At 45.6% G+C, this 22212-nt stretch overlaps 3 protein-coding genes across 6 annotated transcripts; 2 read left to right on the top strand and 1 right to left on the bottom strand.

The window, feature by feature from the left end:
• The first annotated feature begins 124 nt into the window (after positions 1 to 124).
• ambra1b (autophagy/beclin-1 regulator 1b) lies at positions 125 to 14052 on the top strand. 2 transcript variants are annotated; one of them, XM_003967334.3, is made up of 18 exons: positions 125 to 428; positions 2056 to 2261; positions 2541 to 2599; positions 2917 to 3100; positions 3183 to 3355; positions 3445 to 3511; positions 3584 to 5073; positions 5410 to 5490; positions 5624 to 5809; positions 5990 to 6070; positions 6165 to 6265; positions 6389 to 6499; positions 6708 to 6896; positions 6998 to 7152; positions 7542 to 7681; positions 9114 to 9218; positions 9652 to 9959; positions 11465 to 14052. In XM_003967334.3, the coding sequence occupies exons 2-18, from the start codon at positions 2130 to 2132 to the stop codon at positions 11974 to 11976; spliced, it is 4074 nt and encodes a 1357-aa protein (XP_003967383.1). In that variant the 5' UTR covers positions 125 to 428; positions 2056 to 2129; the 3' UTR covers positions 11977 to 14052. The 2 variants fall into 2 exon arrangements, with proteins under 2 accessions (XP_003967383.1, XP_029697197.1); XM_029841337.1 differs by having other exon boundaries at positions 9652 to 9997; positions 11465 to 11598.
• Positions 14053 to 14191: 139 nt separating this feature from the next.
• chrm4b (cholinergic receptor, muscarinic 4b) lies at positions 14192 to 17914 on the top strand. 2 transcript variants are annotated; one of them, XM_003967335.2, is made up of 2 exons: positions 14192 to 15044; positions 15689 to 17914. In XM_003967335.2, the coding sequence occupies exon 2, from the start codon at positions 15702 to 15704 to the stop codon at positions 17010 to 17012; it is 1311 nt and encodes a 436-aa protein (XP_003967384.2). In that variant the 5' UTR covers positions 14192 to 15044; positions 15689 to 15701; the 3' UTR covers positions 17013 to 17914. The 2 variants fall into 2 exon arrangements, with proteins under 2 accessions (XP_003967384.2, XP_029697201.1); XM_029841341.1 differs by having other exon boundaries at positions 15639 to 17914.
• mdkb (midkine b) lies at positions 17687 to 21880 on the bottom strand. 2 transcript variants are annotated; one of them, XM_011607207.2, is made up of 5 exons: positions 21729 to 21880; positions 19669 to 19757; positions 19309 to 19482; positions 18451 to 18624; positions 17687 to 18184 (listed from the first exon to the last, which is right to left on the bottom strand). In XM_011607207.2, exons 2-5 carry the CDS (start codon positions 19754 to 19756, stop codon positions 18165 to 18167), a joined length of 456 nt encoding a protein of 151 aa, XP_011605509.1. In that variant the 5' UTR covers position 19757; positions 21729 to 21880; the 3' UTR covers positions 17687 to 18164. The 2 variants fall into 2 exon arrangements, with proteins under 2 accessions (XP_011605509.1, XP_011605510.1); XM_011607208.2 differs by lacking the exon at positions 21729 to 21880 and adding an exon at positions 21273 to 21415.
• Between the last annotated feature and the right edge of the window lie 332 nt (positions 21881 to 22212).

Raw genomic sequence — 22212 nt, 5'->3', positions numbered from 1 at the left:
GTGTCTGGAAATATCGCTAAATATTCAGATTTCGCAGTGAAAGTATGTTTATATTTTAACACTATGCGAAACCATTCGACAATCGATCATTTGGTGATAAGCCTGGCTGTGACTGGCTAATGCTAGCTAGTTACGCACTAGCAGTGTCAAGCAGCTTCGCGACGGACAGCTAGTAAAACATTGGACCAATGCCTTAGAAAGCCCTTCTTTTCCTTACCTCTATCAATCATTATGAATGTTATACGGGGATTTTAATAGGCAACATTTATTAGATTAATTTCGAAACACCGATGATAGTATTCGGTTTTATAATATCTACATCCACATTTTATTTTTTTTTTGCTCAAGCTAGCTAACTTGCTAGCCTAGCTACGGTTAGTCAAGATCGCCTATGATGGCACAGCCGGGGAGGGATTCCATACTCGGAGGTAGGCCACATACTTCATTTTATTGTTTTTGTCTTGTATCACAGTTGTTGAACGATTGTCTTTATATTGGATGTGTGTCTTTAGAGTAACAAAAGTCGCGACTAAGTGTTAAACGTTTGCGTTTCAGTTTTCTTGGCTAACGTATTCGAAATGGGATCATGGAGCTTTTTTGGTTTTCTTCCTCGGGACGTTTAAAAACGCTAGCTTACGCAACTTAATTTGACTTAAGTGTTTGTAGTTTACATCCTCAATCGCAAACACGTAAATGAATGACAATAAATCCATCAGACTCGCAGTAATGGCTGATTGTCCTGACTATGGAGCTACCTGTTTGTTTGATGTAGATAATTGTCTGTTGTTTATTTTGGTGTGGTTCCTATTTTAACATTTTTTGCATGAATCCTTTTCTCCCATGTGGAGATGAGCACTATGGACGTGCACGTCAGACGTTTGATTGGCGGGTGAGGTGTCAGGACGGTTATTAAGTACATTTTAATTGAGGGTGATAAACGTGCATGCACTTTCCATTAGAATGACCAGATTGAAGGAACTTCATTTCCAATGATGTTTTTGTGGCAGTTTATTATGTTAATGAGGATGTTGATTTGATCAAAGTCACAGATAAATTAAATACGACATTGGCGACGAGGTGTAAAGGTTCAGTGTACATCCATACTGCTTAAATATTGTGTTTATTCATAATAATGGTGTCAAGGAGGCTTATGTTGAAGAGAGGTGTTGAAATGAAATTCTGCTTTTTGATATTAGAGCAGCACTGATTCCTCTTTATTGGAAATGGGAATGGCACTAGTTCTGGAGTGGTTACAAGTGACCTTTGAGAGGCTTCTCTTAATTTTAACTGCAGATAATTATTGTCTTCGTCCGAGAAAATAAATTATTTTTGGTGACTTTTATGCAAGAAAAGCGGTGCTCCATATTTGTGAAGCTGAAAGATTTGTCAACCCATATCATGTGACAGCCACGTCACAATAATATTTCACCTAGCAGCAGAAGCAGCTATCCTGAAAATACAGTCCTCCATCATGATTCCATGTATAGATGTATTAGCCATGGTTAAAAGCTGTTATAATGGAGTAAAAGCACAGAAGTGAGCTGAACACAACATCAATGACCATAACTGAGGAGTAATAATTGTTCTGAGCTGGTTTATAATGGGAACCAGCAGCTTTTAGGTGAGGTGCTGCCCAGTTGCACCACCCCAATCTAATCTTAGTTCTTAATGGAAATTAAATCAATTGGAAGACGTGATAGTTGATTTATAGTAAAGAAAATGGAATGAATTTTGTTCCTGAAAAAACACAGTATTGCAGTGAACAGAGGTTTTTGCAGGGCTGCAGAATATTCTGCAGATTCAGTCGTCTCTTCGTGATGGTCGATGTGATTTTAATCACTTTGTGTGCTGTGAAATTTCACATCAGGCTCAGTGAGCAGATGATCCTCCAGCCCGAACAATCCAAAGAACTTTAGCTGGATGGCAGACAATATGTAATCCTGTGTTTTTCTCATTTCATCTCCTGACAGTGGCCTCCCAGACTGACTTTATGTTTTTCTGTCTAATTTTGCTGCATCTGTATTTCTGAAGCTCTGAACTTCCCTCCCATCTCAGTCTAGACTCTGCATGGGGACAGACAAGCAGCAGTGGGTGTGATCGGCTGATCATCTGAAGCCACCAGAAGCAACATGGCTTCACGTCAGAGGAACTCTGTTCGCATACTTTCGAGCCGGGAGCGAGGCTCCCAGTCGTTCGGCTCCCAGAGGCTCCTGCAGCTGCTGGTGGAGGAGAAGGTCCGCTGGATGAAGTGGCAGAGTCAGGTGGGTTTTCCTTCATTAGCCTTTGAGCCATTTCTAAAAATATTGCGCAGTGTGAACTGAAAAGGGATCCTACAGACATGCTAACTCAGATGTTGTGGCTTCCTCGTTGACTGATTGGAGGCTAAAACTGAACTAATTTATGAGGTCATATACTTCGTATACATTACAAAATGCGTATTTGTACTTACAGCTTCAGTTATAATTTAGCATTTTTTGAGTCTTATCCAATTTTAGTCTAATTTCATGTTAATATAATGATCGTGTTTGTGCTTGTTACAGAAAGTGGAGCTACCCGACAGCCCTCGTTCCACCTTCCTACTAGCATTCAGCCCTGACAGGTGAGCAGGATGTCAAAGTTGTTAGTAACCTGAAAGGTGCTGTCAAATGATAAATATGTAGTAAAACAGGAAGCACTTGCTTGATGTGGGAAAAACGGGAAGTTCTTGTCTGCACAGTTATTACAGGCCTTTGGTCTCACTTCTCAGTAAAAGAGGAGCAAACTTTAGTGCTAAGGGGTCTAAAGTAATTTGCATAAGAATTTGAATTCAACTGATGTAAAATTAAATCCATTACATTTGACTTGGAAATAAAAGCAGATCCTTTTCAGGAGTTTTGTGTTTAAATGGTTCCTATTTCTGGGTCTGAAAATTCTCAGGACCCTGATGGCTTCCACACATGTCAACCACAACATTTACATAACGGAGGTGAAGACTGGAAAGTGCCTACATTCTTTAGTGGGCCACCGTAGAACCCCCTGGTGTGTGACCTTTCACCCCACGATACCTGGCTTGGTGGCTTCTGGGTGCCTTGATGGTGAAGTTCGTATCTGGGACCTGCACGTGAGTGTTTTGCCCTGAAGCAGCTGAAACTGTTGTAGGAGACTGTCATTAGATCTTCGTCGTAATGTTTTTGTTCTTCCAGGGCGGTAGTGAGAGCTGGTTCACGGAGAGCAACGTCGCCATCGCCTCGCTGGCCTTTCACCCAACTGCTCAGCTCCTCCTGATTGCCACCAACAATGAGCTGCACTTCTGGGACTGGAGTCGCCCGGAGCCCTTCGCCGTGGTCAAGACGGGCAGCGACACAGAGAGAGTCCGGTGGGTTCGGTTATGGGGTTGGTTTGCTAGCATTTATGCTTTTTAACCATAAATCTAACGTATGTTGTCTTTGTCTACGCTTCTGTTAGACTGGTGAGGTTTGACCCTCTAGGTCACAACTTGTTGACTGCGATCGTGAATCCATCCAATCAGCAGGTGAGCACAGTTGGCCATGCATCTGAGCCAAATTGTTTCTGTGCTGGTTCAAAACGTTTCCCTGTCTTTCAGAACGAGGAGGACTCGGAGGTTCCGATAGACAGCGTGGAGATGCCTCACTTCCGCCAGCGCTCCTTCCTGCCTTCGCAACCGGTCCGACGCACACCTATCCTCCACAACTTCCTGCACATCTTGTCCTCTAGATCACCAGGGGCTCAGACCGGAGGAGAACAGCAGCCACTGCGTCCACTTGGTGATAACGGAACCAATGTGAGAGAATCTCCCAGCATGCCTCTGACTCAGTACCCCACCTCTGAACGTGGGCCTCCCTTCCCAGGTTGTACACAACACCTGGGTATGGTCTGCCTCTGCAGTCGCTGCTCTGTCAATCGTAATGCACCCCTTTCTGCCAACGTGACCCCGTCTGATGTGAGGGGGCCACCTACGGCTTCCCAGCCTCCCCCAGCATTCACCTTCTCATCGGCCCGTACGGAGCCCAGGCAGCCGTCAGAGCGACCCTCTGCCTTTACCACCGTCTATTATAACCCCTCTCTTAATGCCGCTGTATCCAACAGCATTGACCCACACTCCAACCCCAGACTAGGACCTGACTGGCCCCGTAGTCTGCAGAGTATAAGGGACGGAGGGGTCGGTCCAGGTGTTCCACCTCCCAGAACCTCCTCTTCCTCTATTAGCCTGCTCTCAGTTCTCAGACAGCAAGATGGTTCTTCCCAGCCCCCAGTGTACACCTCAGCATCAGAAGGGCGTGGGTTCTCTCAGCATGGGGAACCGGGGGCCCGTGACGGAGCTGGGACCAGCAGTGGCCATCATCCGTTTTGGGATGGCTCACGCGGCAACACGGCCTCTTTCCGTAACGTCCTGCAGTGTAACCTGAGCCGTTATTTTATGGAGTTTGATCGCATGCAGGACCTTGAGACTCCACTAGGAGGTGGTATGACAGACACGAGTCAGGAACAGAATCAAGAGTTACTAAATAATAATATAGACACAGAGAGACCTCGGCCTTCATCTTCAGCTTCCCCCACAATCATCCACTATCAGCCTCCTCTTCCCCCTCCTCCTACATCCCATAGCCTCGAGAACAATGTTCCTCCTCCGGCTTCCCAGGGCCACCTGAACCGCTGCCGGGCCTGCCACAACCTGCTCACTTTTAATCATGATTCTCAACGCTGGGAGCGCACCAACCAAGCCTCCTCCACCTCCGTCTCCACTCCAGAGGCCTCCACTTCCTCCTCTTCACCATGGCAACCCGAGGAGGGCAGAAGGACGCTAGAAAACCAGCTTCAAGAAAGGAGGCCCCATTCAGAACCAAGTGAGCAACCACCTCCTCCTGTAGGTGGAGGAGCTGGAGCTGTGGCCTTCTCCATGGCCCCGACCCCCAGCCAGCCTGGAGAGCAGACTGTGGGCTTGGTCTACAACCAGGACACAGCACAGTGGGAGAGGGTGTACCGCCAAGCTACTGCTGGCCGCCTGGCTGACCCAACAGAAGCCTTAAGCCAAGAAATGCCTGTTGACCCACCAGATGAGGACTCCCTGAGGAGGTACGATCCCTTTTCTTCCGGTTTTCAGGCTGCATCAGCCAGTCATTATAAAATCATTCTAAATCTGAGTGGCTGTGGGCTAATTGATGTCCCGTGAACTGTCTGGTGCAGTTTTGAAATATTTTATTTAGCCTCTTAGCAAAAATAAGCAATTTTCATTCTCCATGACAGGAAAGGAGCTTCAGTTAATGGAGAACTCCACCCTGCTCTGAAAGAGATGATATATTGAAAAATGAGCTTTGAATAAGTTCCTTTGGTGTGTAGCTAGACTGCCTCTTATTCTTCATGTATATTTTAGTAAATGCTTTATGTCGTGATGTCCTGTTTGTCCTTCAGGCGACTTTTGGAATCATCTCTGCTGTCGCGTTATGACATGTCAGGATCCCGAGACCATCCCATTTACCCGGATCCAGCCAGGTAACCTTCAGAACAGCTGTACCTCGGTCTTTAATGAGACTGCCTTTCAGGTTCTGTCTGTTCTCAGTTCTAATGAAACCGTCCTGAAATTTTCTGTCTTTCTCCACTAAAATTGAACCCGAACTCTGTCCAGACTCTCTCCAGCTGCGTACTATGCTCAGAGGATGATCCAGTACCTGTCGAGGAGAGACAGCATCCGCCAGCGTTCACTCCGCTATCAGCAAAACAGACTGCGTGCCATGTCGACTTCCTCCGATAGCTCTGCCAGCAACCCGTCCAACTCCATGGACAACAATGACGTGGACTTGGAGGAGCTGGAGTAGGTTTTTAGTCTATTTTCATTTTTTTTCTGTTAGGTTGTGAATGGCTCTTTATCACCAGAGACACGTTCATCCTCTGATCCACATAAGAACATATATAGACACATTGTATACAGACTTTAAGTTCTGTCTTAACAGATGTATTTGATTTTCTCCTTGAAAACTTTGTTGCTTTTCAGTGACAATGTAGATCGAGCCAGACACAGAACTCCAAGGAACGCCAGGATGTCTGCACCATCGCTGGGTCGCTTCGTTCCACGGTGAGCCGGCTCAAGCTGATTCCAACTCACTTCTGTTTTGTCACTGGTTTGGTAGAATATTTGAATCTCACAACATGGTGGTGTTCCTCTGCAGGCGCTTCCTCCTGCCTGAGTATCTGCCATATGCTGGCATCTTCCATGAACGGGGACAACCTGGCCTGGCTACACACTCTTCAGTCAACAGAGTCCTGGCTGGTAAACATGGATGCCAAAGAATATCTATTGCTGCTCTCTCACAGACAGATTTTAAATCTCCAATCAGCTCATCATTTTAGATTTGACTGTTTTCCATTTGCGTGTGACTGTTGTTCTTTTCAGGTGCTTCTATTGGTGATGGTCAGTCTGCAGTTGCCAGCAACATCGCAAACACCACCTACCGTCTGCAGTGGTGGGACTTTACCAAGTTTGACCTGCCTGAGATCAGCAACGGTAATAAAACTTCTCCTCTTTCTGCTCCATTCAGGATTGTTAGTTCCAGCCACCCTTCCTCCTCCTCCTCCTCCCCCACCTGGTGCTATGTGCTGATGTCATAATGTTCATAATCACTCTTAATTAGCTCAGTGCTTATTTAGCCAGCAAAAAGTTGAAATGTTCTGAGAGTTCACTTTTTTCTGTCTGTTTTTTTTCCGTTTTTCAGCCTCTGTCAATGTTCTGGTGCCAAACTGTAAGATCTACAACGATGCCAGCTGTGACATCTCTGCAGACGGTCAGCTGCTGGCAGTCTTCATCCCAGGCAGCCAGCGAGGTTTCCCAGATGAGGGCGTACTGGCAATCTACTCTCTGGCTCCACACAACCTGGGAGAGATGCTCTACACAAAGAGATTTGGTTCATTAGACTTTAAATAGACTTTGACATTTTTTTTCTGGTTTCTGTAAATGTGTATGAATGTCTTTGGCTGATTGTGATGATTTATTTTCCATCAACAGGCCCAAATGCCATCTCTGTAAGCTTGTCTCCAATGGGCTGCTATGTCATGGTCGGGTTGGCCTCCCGTAGGATCCTGCTGCATCCCACTACTGACCACATGGTGGCGCAAGTCTTCCGATTGCAGCAGCCTCACGGAGGAGAGACTTCCATTAGGGTGAGTCGGGGAACGACCTGCATCGCGTCACACGGAGGACTAATGCTCATTTTAACACCTCGTCCTCTGTCCATTTATAGTCAATGCTGTGACAGTTTTATTGTTAATTCCAGAAATGGAATGTTGCAGATGGCTCCAAATAAAACACACAGGGGGAAAAAACTACTGCAGGGAAATGTCAAGATGTTTTAATCTAAATTATGAATCAAAGATATTCAGTTGTGTAGCATTTGGGAGATTTCATGTCATGGTTGGTTGGATTTAACCAACAGCCAACTGACAAAGGTACATCAATATTAATGATATTTCTCATTTCCAGCCTGTAATGAGAGGATTCACTATGTGATTACCGTGTGTGCTTGCTTTTATTGACTTCCTGGCTGTTTCAGATGGTCTTTAACGTGGTCTACCCCATGGCTCCAGACCAGCGGCGCCACGTCAGCATCAACTCAGCTCGCTGGCTTCCAGATCCAGGGATGGGTCTGGCATATGGGACCAACAAGGGCGACCTGGTCATTTGCCGACCTGTGTGAGTAATTCATAACTGCGTCACCATGGAAATCTCGAGCCAGTCCACAGCTTTTTTTCCACAGCATGTTTAATTGGTTTCAGACATCAGGCATCACCCCGGTGGTAGACATGAATGTGAATCTAATTTGGGTTCTGGAGCCACATCTATAACATGTCAGAATCTTTGTAAGCTCTCCTAGCTTGTGTGAAGGCGAGGACACAAAGCAGACGGATCCAGGGTTTTTATGGGTTCCAAGCAGAATATTTTTAGAGCTATAATGACGTCTATGTTTGTTTACTACTCTGTATTTAAAGCCCAATAATCAATTTAAAATGGTTTGTGCTGTCATACTTGCTGAAACAACTGCTGACCTCAACCTTGGTGTGATCTGGGATCTGTCTGGGTTTTGGGATCATGTTGGGGCTGGTTCCATTGCAGCCTGTCCTGTTTGTGTTCAGTGTGTTCTACTCATGTGTGAGGTTGACCTGTATGACCTGAGATGTGTCAGGGTCCAGATAAAGTAGGTGACATCACTGTAAATTGTACAGCTGAAGAATCTTGGTTGTTTGAATTTCTGCTTCAAAAGTTACAGCTGATTCTGAGAGAGTGGACACTGAAGATGTAACACAGATGTGTGTGTGCGTGCGTGCGTGTGTGTGTGTGTGTGTGTATACTCGCATTAGTCTGATTCTATCAACAGAAGAGAGGGAATGTTAACAGACATCCTGGGTGGATGTAACTCCAAGCAGGAGGATGGTTTATGTTTGTCCTGACAGGTAGAGAGGAGACGGATCACACCAGGGCAAAAGGCTGCTTCATTTGTTGACTTCTGCCAAAACAGTCTTTATACCTTTTATAAGTTTATACGAAAAAGTTTAGACCATCAGCAATTCGGGTAAAATGAAGATGTTGTAGCTTTTGAGTTTCTTTCTGGAGTTCAGTTTACCAAAAGGATTGATTGGTTTGTGCAAAAGTGATAGAATCTCCACATAAGTTTGACTCTATAAGTCTGCTTTGTTAAAATATCTGAGCTGTGTCACACAGATGCTGATAATGTGGAAAGCACATGTGGGCTGTGTCATTCTGTTCCCTTTAAAGTCTTGTGAAGCTGACCCAGCATCACCAACACATTGAGCTTTGCAGCTCCATCGTCACAGGTTTTAACAAGTGGTGACTGAGTTCAAGCTCTAATGTTCACCACTGAGGAGCTCAGCTCTACGTTTCCCCAGAGAAAACGTGAAGTTAAAGTTGCGGATGTCACAACGTCCACGCCTGTAAGGTGAACTGATGAGATTATCTTAATAGTCCCATTGGACAGGAAGAACATTGACTGGAGAAGGTCAATTACAGCATTTAATGAGGTCGTGGTCTGTGTGATTCTTAGAAGAGACCTCGCCTCTGCTTTTAAACTTCCTGAGCAGAAATGAATTAACGCATGTGCGTTTTCCAGGTTCTACAGAAGTGACGGCGAGAGCCCCGCAGAATCAAGCGGCGAACCTTTATTCTCCGTCAACAACAGTGGAACCAGCCGAACTCGAGGCTCTGACCGATCCGGGTAAGAAGAGCTGATGCGGTCATCACAGCAACCACTTCTCCATGTGAAACGTGCTGTAGACTCTCGTCTTGTCTCATCTCTTCCACTTTATCCCTTTCGGGGTCACAGGGAGGGTACACAATGAGCAAAGGTAGGGTCCACCCCTGGATGAGTCACCAATTCATCACAGGGCCCTATGTAAGCATTTGTGGGTTTGATACCTTGCTCAAGGGTACCTGGGCAATGCTCTGAAGGTGTTCTGGCACCTCCTCTACTACTAGAAACGTGCTCCAGGGTGATCAGATAAAAGGAGCTTTGTGTGAGATCATCGGGAAGACTGAGCTCATGCTTAAAAACATCAAACAGCCACCTTCCCTGAATTTAACTGATCAACTTTTTACCTCAAATCATTTGAAATATGTGACATAATTTGATTTGTGATTATTGGTTTCAGATCTAATCGCTCTGGCCTGAGGCCGGACAGAGACATGGGTTTGATGAACGCCATTGGTCTTCAGCCCCGACACCCCGCTCCTTCAGTCACATCCCAGGGAACTCAAACTCCCATCATTCAGCTGCAGAACGCAGAGACTCAAACAGAGAGGGAGCTCTCGGAGCCCAGCGTCCCTCAGCCCCCCCATGCAGATGCTCCTCCTGAGGCTACAACAAGTCAAGAAGCAGCCGCAGGACAACAGGCAGCTTCCCAGAGCAGCATCCAGAGTGAAGCTTCAGCAGAGGACAGCGCCCCCTCAGGCGGTACAGGTACTGCTCCTCCTCCATCACCAACCACATCTGTGTAGGTGTGTCCCAGGATCACAGGTCACACCCTTACCCACACCCCTTTCCCTCTGGGGAAAGCGACCCGCCCAAATTTACATCCTTCAGGCTATAGATCAGGGGTGGGGAACCTTTTTCATATCGAGGGCCATTTCAATTTTTATAAAGTCCTCCGAGGGCCATACTATTATGAACACATACCTAGGGATGCAAAAAAAAGAGGAAAAAAAAAAGTCTATAACCACTGTGTTACTAAGTCTCATGATTGCTGCATTTGAATTTGAATTATTTATTTAGCACACATGCATATAAAATCACCAAAAAAAAAATAGAATAAAATGACAAACAAGTAAAATATGTTTACATGATCATACAAAACAATAAAAAAAAAGAGGTGCAGAGTTGAGGCAAGAGACCCGTAAGGGCCTGTTCGAGGCCTCTACTCACAAAAACTGCAATACAACAAGATAATCAAGAAAATAAATGAAAAGAAAGAAAGATAAAGACAATAATAATAACAACTAGAAAGCACTCAGAGAGCGCAGACCTCCGCCAAGCGCAACAATTCCCCGCATATTGTGATTTCCACCATAAATATTAGTCCCACATATACTTTGACTACATATTTAGATTCCTTGACCATAAAAACCACGAAAAAAAATTCACGCTTTGAAACAATTTTACTTTGTCCGGCGCGAGCGCCTCAGCGGCGGCTACGAGGCACTCCTTCACGAACTCTCCTTCAGCGTGAGGTTTCAGCTTCGTGGCTATTAATTCACTCATCACAAAACTTGCACGCGTAATATTCTCTCTGTCGGTACATGGTCGTGTGAAAGCTGCTTGTTGAGCCTCCAAACTCCGACGAAGAGCGTTAATTTTATCCAAACGCATCTGTCCTTTCAACTCGTCGAGTTTAGCGTGTTTCGAGCTGTAATGGCGCTCGAGATTTGCCTTTTTCATCACTGCCAGCGCCTCGCCACAAACTAGGCACACTGGCTTGCCTTTTACTTCAACAAAGAAAAAATCATTTGTCCATTTCTCCTGGAATACACGGCATTCTGCATCCACCTTCCTTTTCTTGACAGTCGCCATGATGCATCAATTTTTCCTCCGTGTCAATCAGTCCAGCCCACTATGTACATCACATGCTGTGTTCACTGACCCTGACCTTGACTCGGACATAACATAACCGTTTGTTTTATCTCAGAAAACGGGAAAATATTTCCTCTTGTTACGAAAGAAATTTCAGGATACGAAAGGCAAAAATACGCTACCGCTGCTACTCGCAGCTCGCGGAGTTTAGCAAACGGTCCAACTGTATAAGTGCACATATAAAATATAAAAATCTTATTGCGTTGCGGGCCGGTAGAAATGGTCTCGCGGGCCGTATACGGCCTGGAGGCCGGGGGTTCCCCACCCCTGCTATAGATGACCATAAAACCAGTCGTGGTGTGAACTGTCTCCAGTTTAATTTAATTTTCTGTCTCCAGAGTCACCAGAGTTCGGTTCAGGAGAAGACGCTCTGGCTCGAATCCGCCGACTCATTGCTGATGGTGGCATGACAGCAGTAGTGCAGCGTGAGCAGAGCACCACCATGGCCTCCATGGGGGGCTTTGGAAACAACATCATTGTCAGCCATCGGATCCACCGCGGCTCCCAGACCGGCTCAGGAGCCTCCAAGCTGCCAGCTGATCCTGCCTCGTCGGCTCCTTCCACCTCTGGTGTTCACCTCCTCAACCAGCCCTTGCAGCAAGCTGTCCCACCTCCCACAGCTCCCACCCCAGCTGAACAGCTCACGCCTGTGTGGGGCCCCCCGGTGCTTTCGGCCCCCCAGCCAGACACCATCTCTCTGGAGGATTTGGATGACTTATTTGATGGCGGGCAAACAGATGACGACTCCCTACCTGCCCCCTCTTCTTCCCCCTCCTCTTCATCCTCCTCATCTCGTAGCCCACTTCCTGGCAGCGGGAGCGCCCCCACCAGCGACCCGTACAGCAGGTAGTTCTGCTCTTGGCTGATGGTTTAGCAGACGGCTGTACCTGAAGCCTTATCTCGAAAGAAATGGGTGCTGCTTTGACCTTAAACGGGGTCTCCCACCTCGAAAATAAGGGACGCGGCACCCCCACCCCCACCCCTTCACATCAGCATGCACTTCTACTGCACTTGCACCGACTGGACTGAATCTGACCGCCGTCAACCCTCGCCAGAAAGGGCTACGACACGGATAAATACAGGTCAGCGCAGAGTCGCTGTCCTCCTGCAGGATGATCATTCTGGGGGGGTAGAGGTTCAAGTGCCAACAGAGGGGGTGGGGCCTCCTGCATTTACTCCCAGTGTGCTGCATTTGGTGCCATGCAACATTGACTTTCGATGTGATTGAAGTGTTGAAAAAGTAAAGTGAGCTGTACTTTGTGGTGTTTGTTACTCTAATGGCCGAGGACCCCCACCACGCCCCACCCCACCCCAACACAGGGACAACCAGACATGGATGATCGGACATCTGACATGAATCCAGCTGCAGTGCTGCAGCTCATCAGACGAACACCAGGTTTATGTCTACAGGCTGAAGAGCCCATTTATTTTCCGGGGGGGGGGGGGGGGTCATCACGCTCCAACCCGTCATCCCTCTGAAACCTACTCAATCCTGTTGCACTAAAGTGTGAGTGAGTGCGTTGTGTTCATGTTCACGGGCTGTAAGGCCACATCAACTATAAACTACAGAAGATTTGCTGCGTTTAGCTTCAGATTGGGCAGATTTAAAGGGCCAGTTCACCCCAAGACCACGAACCAGTTCCTATTTATTTCAGGTGAGCTGCTTACTTTCAGACATTTCTGCCTTCTCTGAGATTATAGGCCATTTTTGCGCCAAGAAATTCCCAGAATTTTTCTCTTCTCTCGTGACATCATTGGCGGAGGAGGAGTTTGCTTAATGTGCAAGCTCCGCCCCTTTGCCATCTGAACAGGTGTGTGAAGATGCCGACGTAGTTTGTGGAATACTGGATTATTTTGTGTTGTTGAGTTTTATTACAAATCATTGAAGGAAAACCTGCTCACGGCGTCAAAGCTGGAACAGGTTGACTTGTGCACGTTGTTCTAAAGACGCATGTGTCATATGGGCTTTATGCTGCATCTGGTGGGTCGTTTCCACAAACATTTCAGATAAAAGGATTAGCATACTGTAATTAGCCCTGCTCACAGTGTTGGAGTGGGGGGGGCGGCACAGGTAAACTGATATGTCTAAAAACAAATAACGATATAAGCTGATTATTAAATAGTTTCTGGAAAAACCTTGAGCTCAAGGCGAGGTGTGTTCCCTTGCTGCAGCCTACCAGCAGAGGGCGTTAGAGAAGATTTACTGCTGCCAGCTTTGACTGGTCAGAAAAAACTTTTTAAGATTTGGGTTAGCTGAGACGTTTTAAATCTTTTATAAGAAAAATAATCAGTTGATCATGAAAGCAATCAAATGAAAAGATTTGTAGATATTCTGATGTCATTTTTTTTTTTTTTCTCATTTAACTATAAACCACAAACTTTGACGTTTGCTGCATGTGTAATCACAGGAAGTGACTAAAAATAACACTCGGTTCAGATGTTTTGGTTCTTTTCTACCAAGACCTAAGCAAACGCAACAGACGCAAGGTCTTCTGGTGGAACCGTTTGTGATTGGTTCAAGCCCTGCCCATACGTAAAGCCCCGCCCATACACCTCACCTTCCCTCTGCTCCAAGAAGAAAACTTGAATTTTTTTTTTTCTCTGATCAAGTGCTCCTTTTCCAGACTGTCCAGCTGCCGCTGCTGTACTACTTCATTTTTATTCCACACGTGCTTCGATACACACACCCCACTGCAGAGACTGGGTTGCAGAGACTGATGGTGTTAAAGTTGTGTAAGTTACTGAGTTGTGATGTGTGATCGTTGGGGTATTAATGGACCTATGAGAGCGAGGATGTGGATGAGTAGGTGGAGCTTCTGTTTCTGTAGTTTCAGCAGGTCAGTCCAGGTGAGGTCTTGTTTCTGTGTTACAAACTGATCTGAATGCTCCTCCTGGCTTTACTTGATTAATTAACATTTTAAAACCACCACTGGCTGCAGTCTGTTTTGTCTGTGTGTGATTGTTGTGTCATATGATCCTCTGTGATTCATTTATATCTGATTTAATCAAAAATGTTTTTTAATTATAAAAACTTGCCAGTGATAATTGAATATAAGCTAGTAAAATGTCCACCTGTGCTCAGCCTCAGATCTGATCGGGTTGAATCCATTCGGTTTTTTTGGTGGGGGCGTAAAGATTAAACATAGGTCGTTGTCATGTAAGCAGCAAGTGGATCCACTATCTAATTTCCACCAAACAGGAAGCAGAGTTGAGCAGTCAATCATCTTTCACTTTGTTTCCCTGCCTTTAAAGTCTTCCTTCCCTTTTATCAACAAGACAAGGTGGACATTAGTGTGGAGAAATCATAGTGTGAGAAGGGACTTTCGCATTCAAACGTTAAAAATCCGAGTTTATCACTTCAACGACTCCCAGTTATGGACCTGAGCACTTGTTCACTGTCCGTGTGTCTCAAAGTGACTTTTTGTCCAACTTCTCCATATTTACACTGGACTCTGCTGAATGGTGCCTCGGTCCAAACTTGGTGCGTTCACAGTCGTGACGCGAGGTCCATCTGAAAAATAAATGCTAATTTTAAAGAGATTCCGTTTTAATCAAGATGCTGGTTAATATGGAAATTATTTAATCTGACCATTAATTAAAAAGTAAACCGCGTAGGTGAAAAGCTGATAACTTTACTGAGGATTTTAATAAAGTAAATGATCCGAGTCCAGACGGATGGACGCAGGTAAACAGGCGGTAAAAGCAGCTGTCTGCAGGAACGGAAGGCTCATAAAATGCGTCCTGCTGTCTGGACTCCGTCTCCTGGCGGTACCGGACGGTTTTAGATGCAGTGGAGATGTTCGGGAGGAGCGTCGGATAATGATAATGAGAGAGAAACTCTTATAAGGAGTCGCCGCGGTTGCAGGAAGCGCAGAAGACGAGGCGACGCCGGTGAGGACCCGGAGCAGCAGGTTTCAGGTAAAGACCAGAATCAGGAGGAGCTCAGTCGGTCCACAATTTACTGAAAGATTTCTAACCCCATTTTCCCCCAAATTACGCGTAAAATTCAATAATATTTGTTTTGCTGCAGGCTCATCAGGTCCAACATTTAAATTCCATCAAAGATTCAGAGCCGTTTATTAATACTTCGTTAGTTTTTGTTTTTTTTAGTCTATTTCAAGGTTTGGAGAAAGTTGGAAATTCTCAAATTAAAGTGAAAAAGGAGATTGTTTCTCATTAATTCTGAAACGGTTGTTTTTTTTCCCTCCAGTGTTGTCGAGCATCTTGTTTCCTCCGGTCTAAGGAAAAAGTTTTGATAAAATGATGTTGGAATGTTGCAATTGTTTTATTTAAAAAATATTTCAATGTCGCGTTTTGACGGCAGCGTTTTGATGCGACTGATAAAATAATCTTAAAAAACAGAAATCCAATGTAACTCGTCAAATGTGATCGATGTTAAATGAATCCGATCTTAATCTGTTAACGAAACCTAGAAAATGATTTTCTTATTTTACCTAACGAATCCCTATTTAAATAGTGGTGTGACGTCATATCGGGTCTTCTGTTCCACAGCTTCCGCTAGAAGAGGATTTAAAGTTTAATATTTAAGTGCGCTTTTTCAGTCACCCAGTAACCATGACAACAGCACCCGAGTCTGATTCCAACGCCTCCACCTGGACACGCCCCTGCACGAACGCCTCTTGTCAGCCTCCAATCACAGCGCAGTGCCCCTACAGCACCGCTCAGGTGGTGCTCATCGCCATGGTAACCACCTCCCTCAGCATTGTCACCATCACGGGCAACATCCTGGTCATTCTGTCCATCAATGTAAACCGTCACCTGCGGACCGTCAACAACTACTTCCTGTTGAGTCTGGCGGTGGCTGACCTGGTCATCGGGCTCGTGTCCATGAACCTGTACACGCTGTACCTGCTGCAGGGCTACTGGCCCCTGCGGGCGGCGCTCTGCGACATGTGGCTCGTGGTGGACCGTGTGGTGAGCGGTGCCTCTGTCCTGAACTTGCTGATCATCAGTTTAGATCGTTACCTCTGCATGACGCGACCGTTCAGCTACCCTACATGGCGCAGCGGCAGGATGGCCGCCCTGATGATTGGCGCCGCGTGGTTGTTGTCCTTCGTCTTGTGGGCTCCAGCCATCCTCTGCTGGCAGACGAACGGCGGCAAACGCGTGGTTCCTGATAACCAGTGTTACACCCAGCTCCTCGCCAGCCCCGCCGTCACCTTGGGAACAACATTACCGACCTTTTACCTGCCGGCCGTGATCATGGTCACGCTGTACAGCCGCCTCTCTGCCGCCAGCATGAACCGTCTGAACGCCTACCTGCTGGAGCGAGGCGCGCTCAGAATGTCTAGTTCCTCCATCAAGGACTTTCTTTTGAAGCGACGCAGCTGGTTGCTGTCCAGCGACCCTGGCTCGGAGCTCTACCTGAACCAATCAGACTACAGCGCTCCGAACCCTAAAAAGAACCAGAAGAGTCCCGGAGACGCTGCCGAGCCGGAGGCCATCTGTGGCACTCCTGAGGGGCCCCGTCCTCGGGCCTGTGCTCGACCCTCGAGGGAGGACGAAAGCAGATTTGAAAATGAGTCTTCGTCCAACACTGACCACCACCGGACCGCCTCTGCTGCCTTTTCCAGCTGCAGGTCTCAGGAAAGACGCCAACGGCGAGCAATAGCAAGGGAGAGGAGGGTCACCAGGACCATCCTGGCCATTGTCTTGGCCTTTATCATCACCTGGACGCCCTATAATGTCTTGGCCGTCATCGCCGCCATCGGGCACATCGTCATCCCCAGCGTTCTGTGGACAACGGGATACTGGCTGTGTTACGTCAACAGCGCCATCAATCCCTGCTGCTACGCTCTGTGCAACGTGACCTTCAGGAAGACCTTCTGCGGCCTCCTTCGCTGCTGCAGCAGGAAGCTCCAGTGAATGTTTCCTGTTTCCCTCTGATGTTACAGAGGCATCTTCTGGCGCCAAATTAGAACTCTTCTTCTGGATCCACGTTTCTTTCTGACTGGTTGGTAAGGATTTAAGTGATTTTGAAGCAACCATGACCTTTAACCCGGAGCAGCTGTCGGTTCTCTGACATCAGGAATAAATCTGCTACATAAACGATGTCATTTTAGCAAGAATTCAATTGTTGGGCTTAAAGGATTCTTAATTTTATCTTTTTAAAATAAATGATGTATTGGAAACCCTTCTTTTAAATCTAATGCCCTGCTTTAAATTAATGTTCATGGCTGTTAGTGTGTTACATGAGGTTTATTTTATGCCCCCATAACAGCATTTATTAATACTTCTTTAGCCACCCATACTTCTTTAGCCACCCAAAGCTAATAAATGTCTGTGGTCAAAAGTAAAATGTGTTGCGCGTTGCATCATTTAAATTCTAGAAAAATTATTTGAGCCTTCTTTTTTCAGAACACGTGCAGTAATTTCTGAACAGACGGGTAACACCGGAGCCCCCTAACGGCCGCATTTGGTAAAAGTTGTAACGCCTTTTATGGCGTGCACGTCTCGTGCACTACCGCATAACTCTGGCTGCAGATGACGTCACCAGTCCAAGATGGTCGGTGTTCGAGTACATGAACAAGCATACGTTCACCAAAACAATGTACAGTATTTAATTTGTTCATTTATACAGTTGTTGTCTGGCATCAACAATCTACAGTTCAAAAAAATACATTTGATACAGTGCTTTTGCCATTAGTCAAACATGCTTTTTTAAAATCTTTACACATGTGAATAATCTGGCGATGTCCTGACATTTCACGAAAATATTCGTGGACGTTTTTAACTTCGTCTACTATCAAAGAAATGTACTGTTAATTCGAACTATCAGCTACAAGACGATAATATGGCTAATTAGCAACTAGCGGGAAGGTTTTCCACAAACAAGATCAAATCAACACAAGAAAATCAAATTAGCATCAGTAAAAGAATAAAAGTCAGGAGGCCAAGAATGAAAAAGGCGGTTGGTGTGTTTCCGTGTCAGAGGAGTCTTGGTTTTTGAGTGATCAGTGTCGACGATTGTTCAGCCGGAGGAAGAGAACTCAGTCCTGCCGCTGCCACGTCATCTCTTTAGTTTGATTTCTTGTCCCCTGGGAAAAAAAAGAGCATTATCATTTTTAAAAACTGGCACTTTCTTGATCAACTTGTCTGAGATGTAAAGACGACACATTAGCTGAGGAACTCTGCTTTTAAAAGAACGTTCCTGAAACGTGTTAAACGTGTTTCAGCTCAAACATTGGTGTGTCTGCTCGTGCATGCTTGATGTGTAACTAGATGGTGGCAAATCATATTTCATACAAATTTACTAAAAACTGATTTATTTATTAGAATTTATTAGAAGTTTGAAAAGCCTTACGTTTGTTTTTCTCATCTCGACCCTTCTTTACTTTGGGGGAACACGGTTTAGAGACCTTCACGCTGCTCTGGCAGTCCGCGTTAAACAGCACCTTCTTCAGCGTCCCTGATCGGCTCTTGGTATTGGTGGCGGCATCGCACGGTCCCCAGGGGCCAAACTTATACTTACAGTCATCTGAAGGAGACAACAGATGGTCTCAGGTTGGTGTTTGAAGCAGAACACGATGAGAAATTCAGAGAAACATGGTGGAGCAGGAGGCGGTCGTTCAGTTAGGAAACATAGAAGGTGTTTTGGTAGTAGGGGGATGTGCCAGAGCACCTTCACAGCACTGCCGAGGTACCCCTGAGCAAGGTATTGAATCCCTAAATGCTCACATTGGGGTCCAGAAAACAAAATGAAAAACCTTTCCCAATGTGGAAAAACAGCAAGAAAACAATTTAAGTATTTTTGCAAAACTACATTAAATGTGTTCCTGAATTTAATCACCATTAGAAGAAACAATTTCCATTAAAAAAAATAATATAATTAGTGCGTATTTATCCTTATAGGAAGGTTGGAGTCCTCAGAGGGAAGACGAGGGTACAGCAAGGTTACTAAATGCATTTTCATTGATTTCCACTAGATGGCGCTGTGCGCACGAAAAAAACATCACAACGAGTCCGATGAATTAATGTTTCCTGAAATAAGAATAATCAGTAATGACGATTTTAGACTGATTCATGCAGAATATGTGTTCAATGGTAGCAAAAGAATTCCTGATCCTACAGAGCCTCAAACTCATTACGCACATCAGTCCCACCCCAGTAAAGGACTTCCTCATGCTGTGAGTGAGAGTGAATGAGAGATCGAGAGACTCACTGATGTCCTTCTTCCAGTTACACGGGATCTTGCAGTGGATCTTGTCGGTGCGATCTTTACACGTGGCCTCTCTCAGACCTTCGCCGCAGTCTCCGCTCTCAGGGACGCATTTCCCATAGCGAGTCTCCGCGGGGGTGCATTCCGAGACGGCCTTGGATTTATCACTTTTACCACCTGTTGGAGCGCAAAGTGTCACACTATCGTTTTTGCTATTTGCGTGTTAAAGATTTCTGATCTGTATAAACCTGCATATTTGTTTTTATCTTTTTTAAATCCACACGCTGTTCATCCAGTGGTGGGTGATGCCTTCAGGAACCTGCCCCATTCTGGAATTTTAAGATTTCCTCTATTGGGTCTCACCTCTGTGACCTTTGACACGTCTGCTGGCCTCCGTCGCGAGCGTCAAGGTCAGCAGCAGCAGCAACGTGACTGACAACAAACTTCTCATTCTGCACAAACACATTAAAAATTCAGCAGTAAGCAAAGTTCATTTAACCCCATAGAGACGGTTGATGCACTTTGTAGTTCTCATCCAGTCCATGTTTTTAGATTTTTTAAAAATAAATAAATATATGTTTTTTAGATCGGTTGGTGTACATATATGTTGTTCAAATAAAGACAACTATGGATTAGCACGTTAGGCTAACACAAATTGGAGTGTTTATTATTGTGCATCTCTCTTTTTCTTTGCACTTATCTAACATTCACATCTAGCGGTTTTCTACCTATAATTGTATAAAAAAATATTTATTTTTTTTATATATATTTTATTTGTATTATTCAAGTATTCGCTTGAATTATCGCAACTTTGCATTTGTGATTGATTGCGATCGAACATTTGACCACAAACTTCAAAGCTACATATACACAATACAACGGGTAGAATTGTCAAAATCAGCAGACTGATCTGGAACGCAACAACCAAACGCTTTAAATCTTTTTGACACAAGTAAATACGGAGGCAGTGAAGCGGCAGGACCGAATTGTAGAAGAGGAAAGGTTTGGCAGCAACAGCGACCCCTGGTGGCACACGCGCTGTAACACGGCATGTAAACCCGACGACAAATAGGCGTTTATTCCAAGTTTAAGGACAACCGCGTTAAGACACAATAATAAAACAGTTGTTTTGGTCTTAATCTGATTTTCTTCTGCGATTGTTGACATGCTGTTTGACGAGTGTGATCTCAGGCCAGATGGTCCGAATTTAATTCAGATTTGTTCTCCCCCCCACCTCGAAACGCTTAAGACAAATAATCTGACTATTGTAGTCACCGCAGGATTATAGAAGTAGGCTAATGTATTCAGATCTGATCTACCCTTTTTTCCAAACATTTTTCCAGTTTATTTCTCTCTTTCCTCGTAAACAGAAAATTCCTCTGTCGTATTTAATGACGAGCCATTCATGTTAAATGGCACTTTTTTTTTTTAAAATGGGAGAGTCAAATGACCCATAAAGCCCCTCTCGTCTCCTCTCCCTCTGTTATTGTGCTGGGAGATGACAGACTCCTCTTTGAGGCCTCCATTAAAGCAATGTTCCTCTTTCACACGTCAGCTGGCAGAGCAAATCCTGCTCTTCTTGCTCCTCCTGCAGCCTTTTATGAGGAAAGAAGCAGCTCTCAGCAGGCCTCCAGTCTGTCCTCCATCAATGAAGAAGGGGAGGAGGAGGAGGGGCGCCTGAAAGGGCTCTTTAGATTCCCTCAAAAGAATACTGATTCATTGGGCCAAAACAAAGACTCTTCCAGCCTGGTTTCATTTCTTAAAAGCCCAACACAAATTTCAGCCCACATCTTAGGAGCTGCGCGACCCCCCACCCCCCACCAACACCACCACCCTGAATGGAAATTCATTTGCATAAAAAAACAATGAAATCTTAACACGGAGAAAAGGAGTGGGATGCTCCTTTGCTGCAGGAGCAGCAGCAACATTTGGAGGAACTTCCTCCCAGATCTCAGGGTTCAACTCACATCCGGAAACATGAATCAGGAGTCGGGATGTGTCGGCGGCTCCTCCTGGACAGAGAAAACAAACATCCACGCACGCCTGTTCCTACAGGAATGGCGTCCGGGCACTCAGCCGCAGCTTCAGTCACCGTCCCAACGGCCGGAGCGTCACATGACCCACACGTTTAAAACGGGAAAATCATGACGTAACCACAATCAGTGTAAACCGGTCAACCGCACACGGATCCCCCGAAAATGAGCGTAACACAAATCGATCATCATTTTAAATCCAGATCTCAATCATCCGAGCGGAGAATAAAACCCCGCCTTTCATCTTTACAGAAGCTAAAATCCATCACTGATTTCAGCCTCCTTGGAGTGACCGATTTCCCTTCATTCTGCACCCCTCCAACACTCGATCGTTTCAGATCGAAGCTCGATCGATTCTCTCTTCGATCGGAAACATGAAATCAAACTTACGTGTTGAGCTCAGAGGAGCGGCCGGTGGAGCTGCGGAGTCTTCGGCTTCTGTCGCTGCTTTCAGCTGCTGCTGCTCAACATCCATGAACACACGCGGGCGCGCACACACACGCATGCACACGCGGTGACATCACGGGCTTAAGCCATCCCCTGAGGAACAAATACAGCTCAGGCCATTTGCGTACAGTGTGCGTGTATCATGAAGTGTTACAGTGCGTGCGTGCGTGTGTGTGTTATGGATGCGGTGGCCACTCAAAGGTCATTATGAACCTGAGACCCATCACACCATCAGCACCAGAAGCAAAAAAAAAAAGCCAAGACATTCTTCTCATTCTTTTTGATAATCTGAAATAAAATGTAAATCCGCTAAATAATCAAATCAAAAGTGACATTTAAGTGGGGTTTAATTTAATTTTAAGATGCTGGCATTGAGGGGCCAAGAGGCAATGTCTGAATTCATGGATCTATCAGACTGGTAAAAAGT

Source organism: Takifugu rubripes, chromosome 9 (assembly GCF_901000725.2).
Source record: "Takifugu rubripes chromosome 9, fTakRub1.2, whole genome shotgun sequence".
Taxonomy (NCBI): domain Eukaryota; kingdom Metazoa; phylum Chordata; class Actinopteri; order Tetraodontiformes; family Tetraodontidae; genus Takifugu; species Takifugu rubripes.
Note: the sequence above shows the minus strand (reverse complement) of the source record. Positions and strands in the feature narration are given on the sequence as shown.

Bases quoted from the DNA above. Each gene is read 5' to 3' on its own strand.
- ambra1b (XM_003967334.3), top strand. From the start codon at position 2,130: ATGGCTTCACGTCAGAGGAACTCTGTTCGCATACTTTCGAGCCGGGAG. The intron at 2,262-2,540 runs GTGGGTTTTCCT...TGCTTGTTACAG, and splicing joins GGATGAAGTGGCAGAGTCAG to AAAGTGGAGCTACCCGACAG. The intron at 3,101-3,182 runs GTGAGTGTTTTG...TTGTTCTTCCAG, and splicing joins TTCGTATCTGGGACCTGCAC to GGCGGTAGTGAGAGCTGGTT.
- chrm4b (XM_003967335.2), top strand. From the start codon at position 15,702: ATGACAACAGCACCCGAGTCTGATTCCAACGCCTCCACCTGGACACGC.
- mdkb (XM_011607207.2), bottom strand. From the start codon at position 19,756: ATGAGAAGTTTGTTGTCAGTCACGTTGCTGCTGCTGCTGACCTTGACG. The intron at 19,483-19,668 runs GTGAGACCCAAT...GCGCTCCAACAG, and splicing joins ACGTGTCAAAGGTCACAGAG to GTGGTAAAAGTGATAAATCC. The intron at 18,625-19,308 runs GTGAGTCTCTCG...TGTCTCCTTCAG, and splicing joins TAACTGGAAGAAGGACATCA to ATGACTGTAAGTATAAGTTT.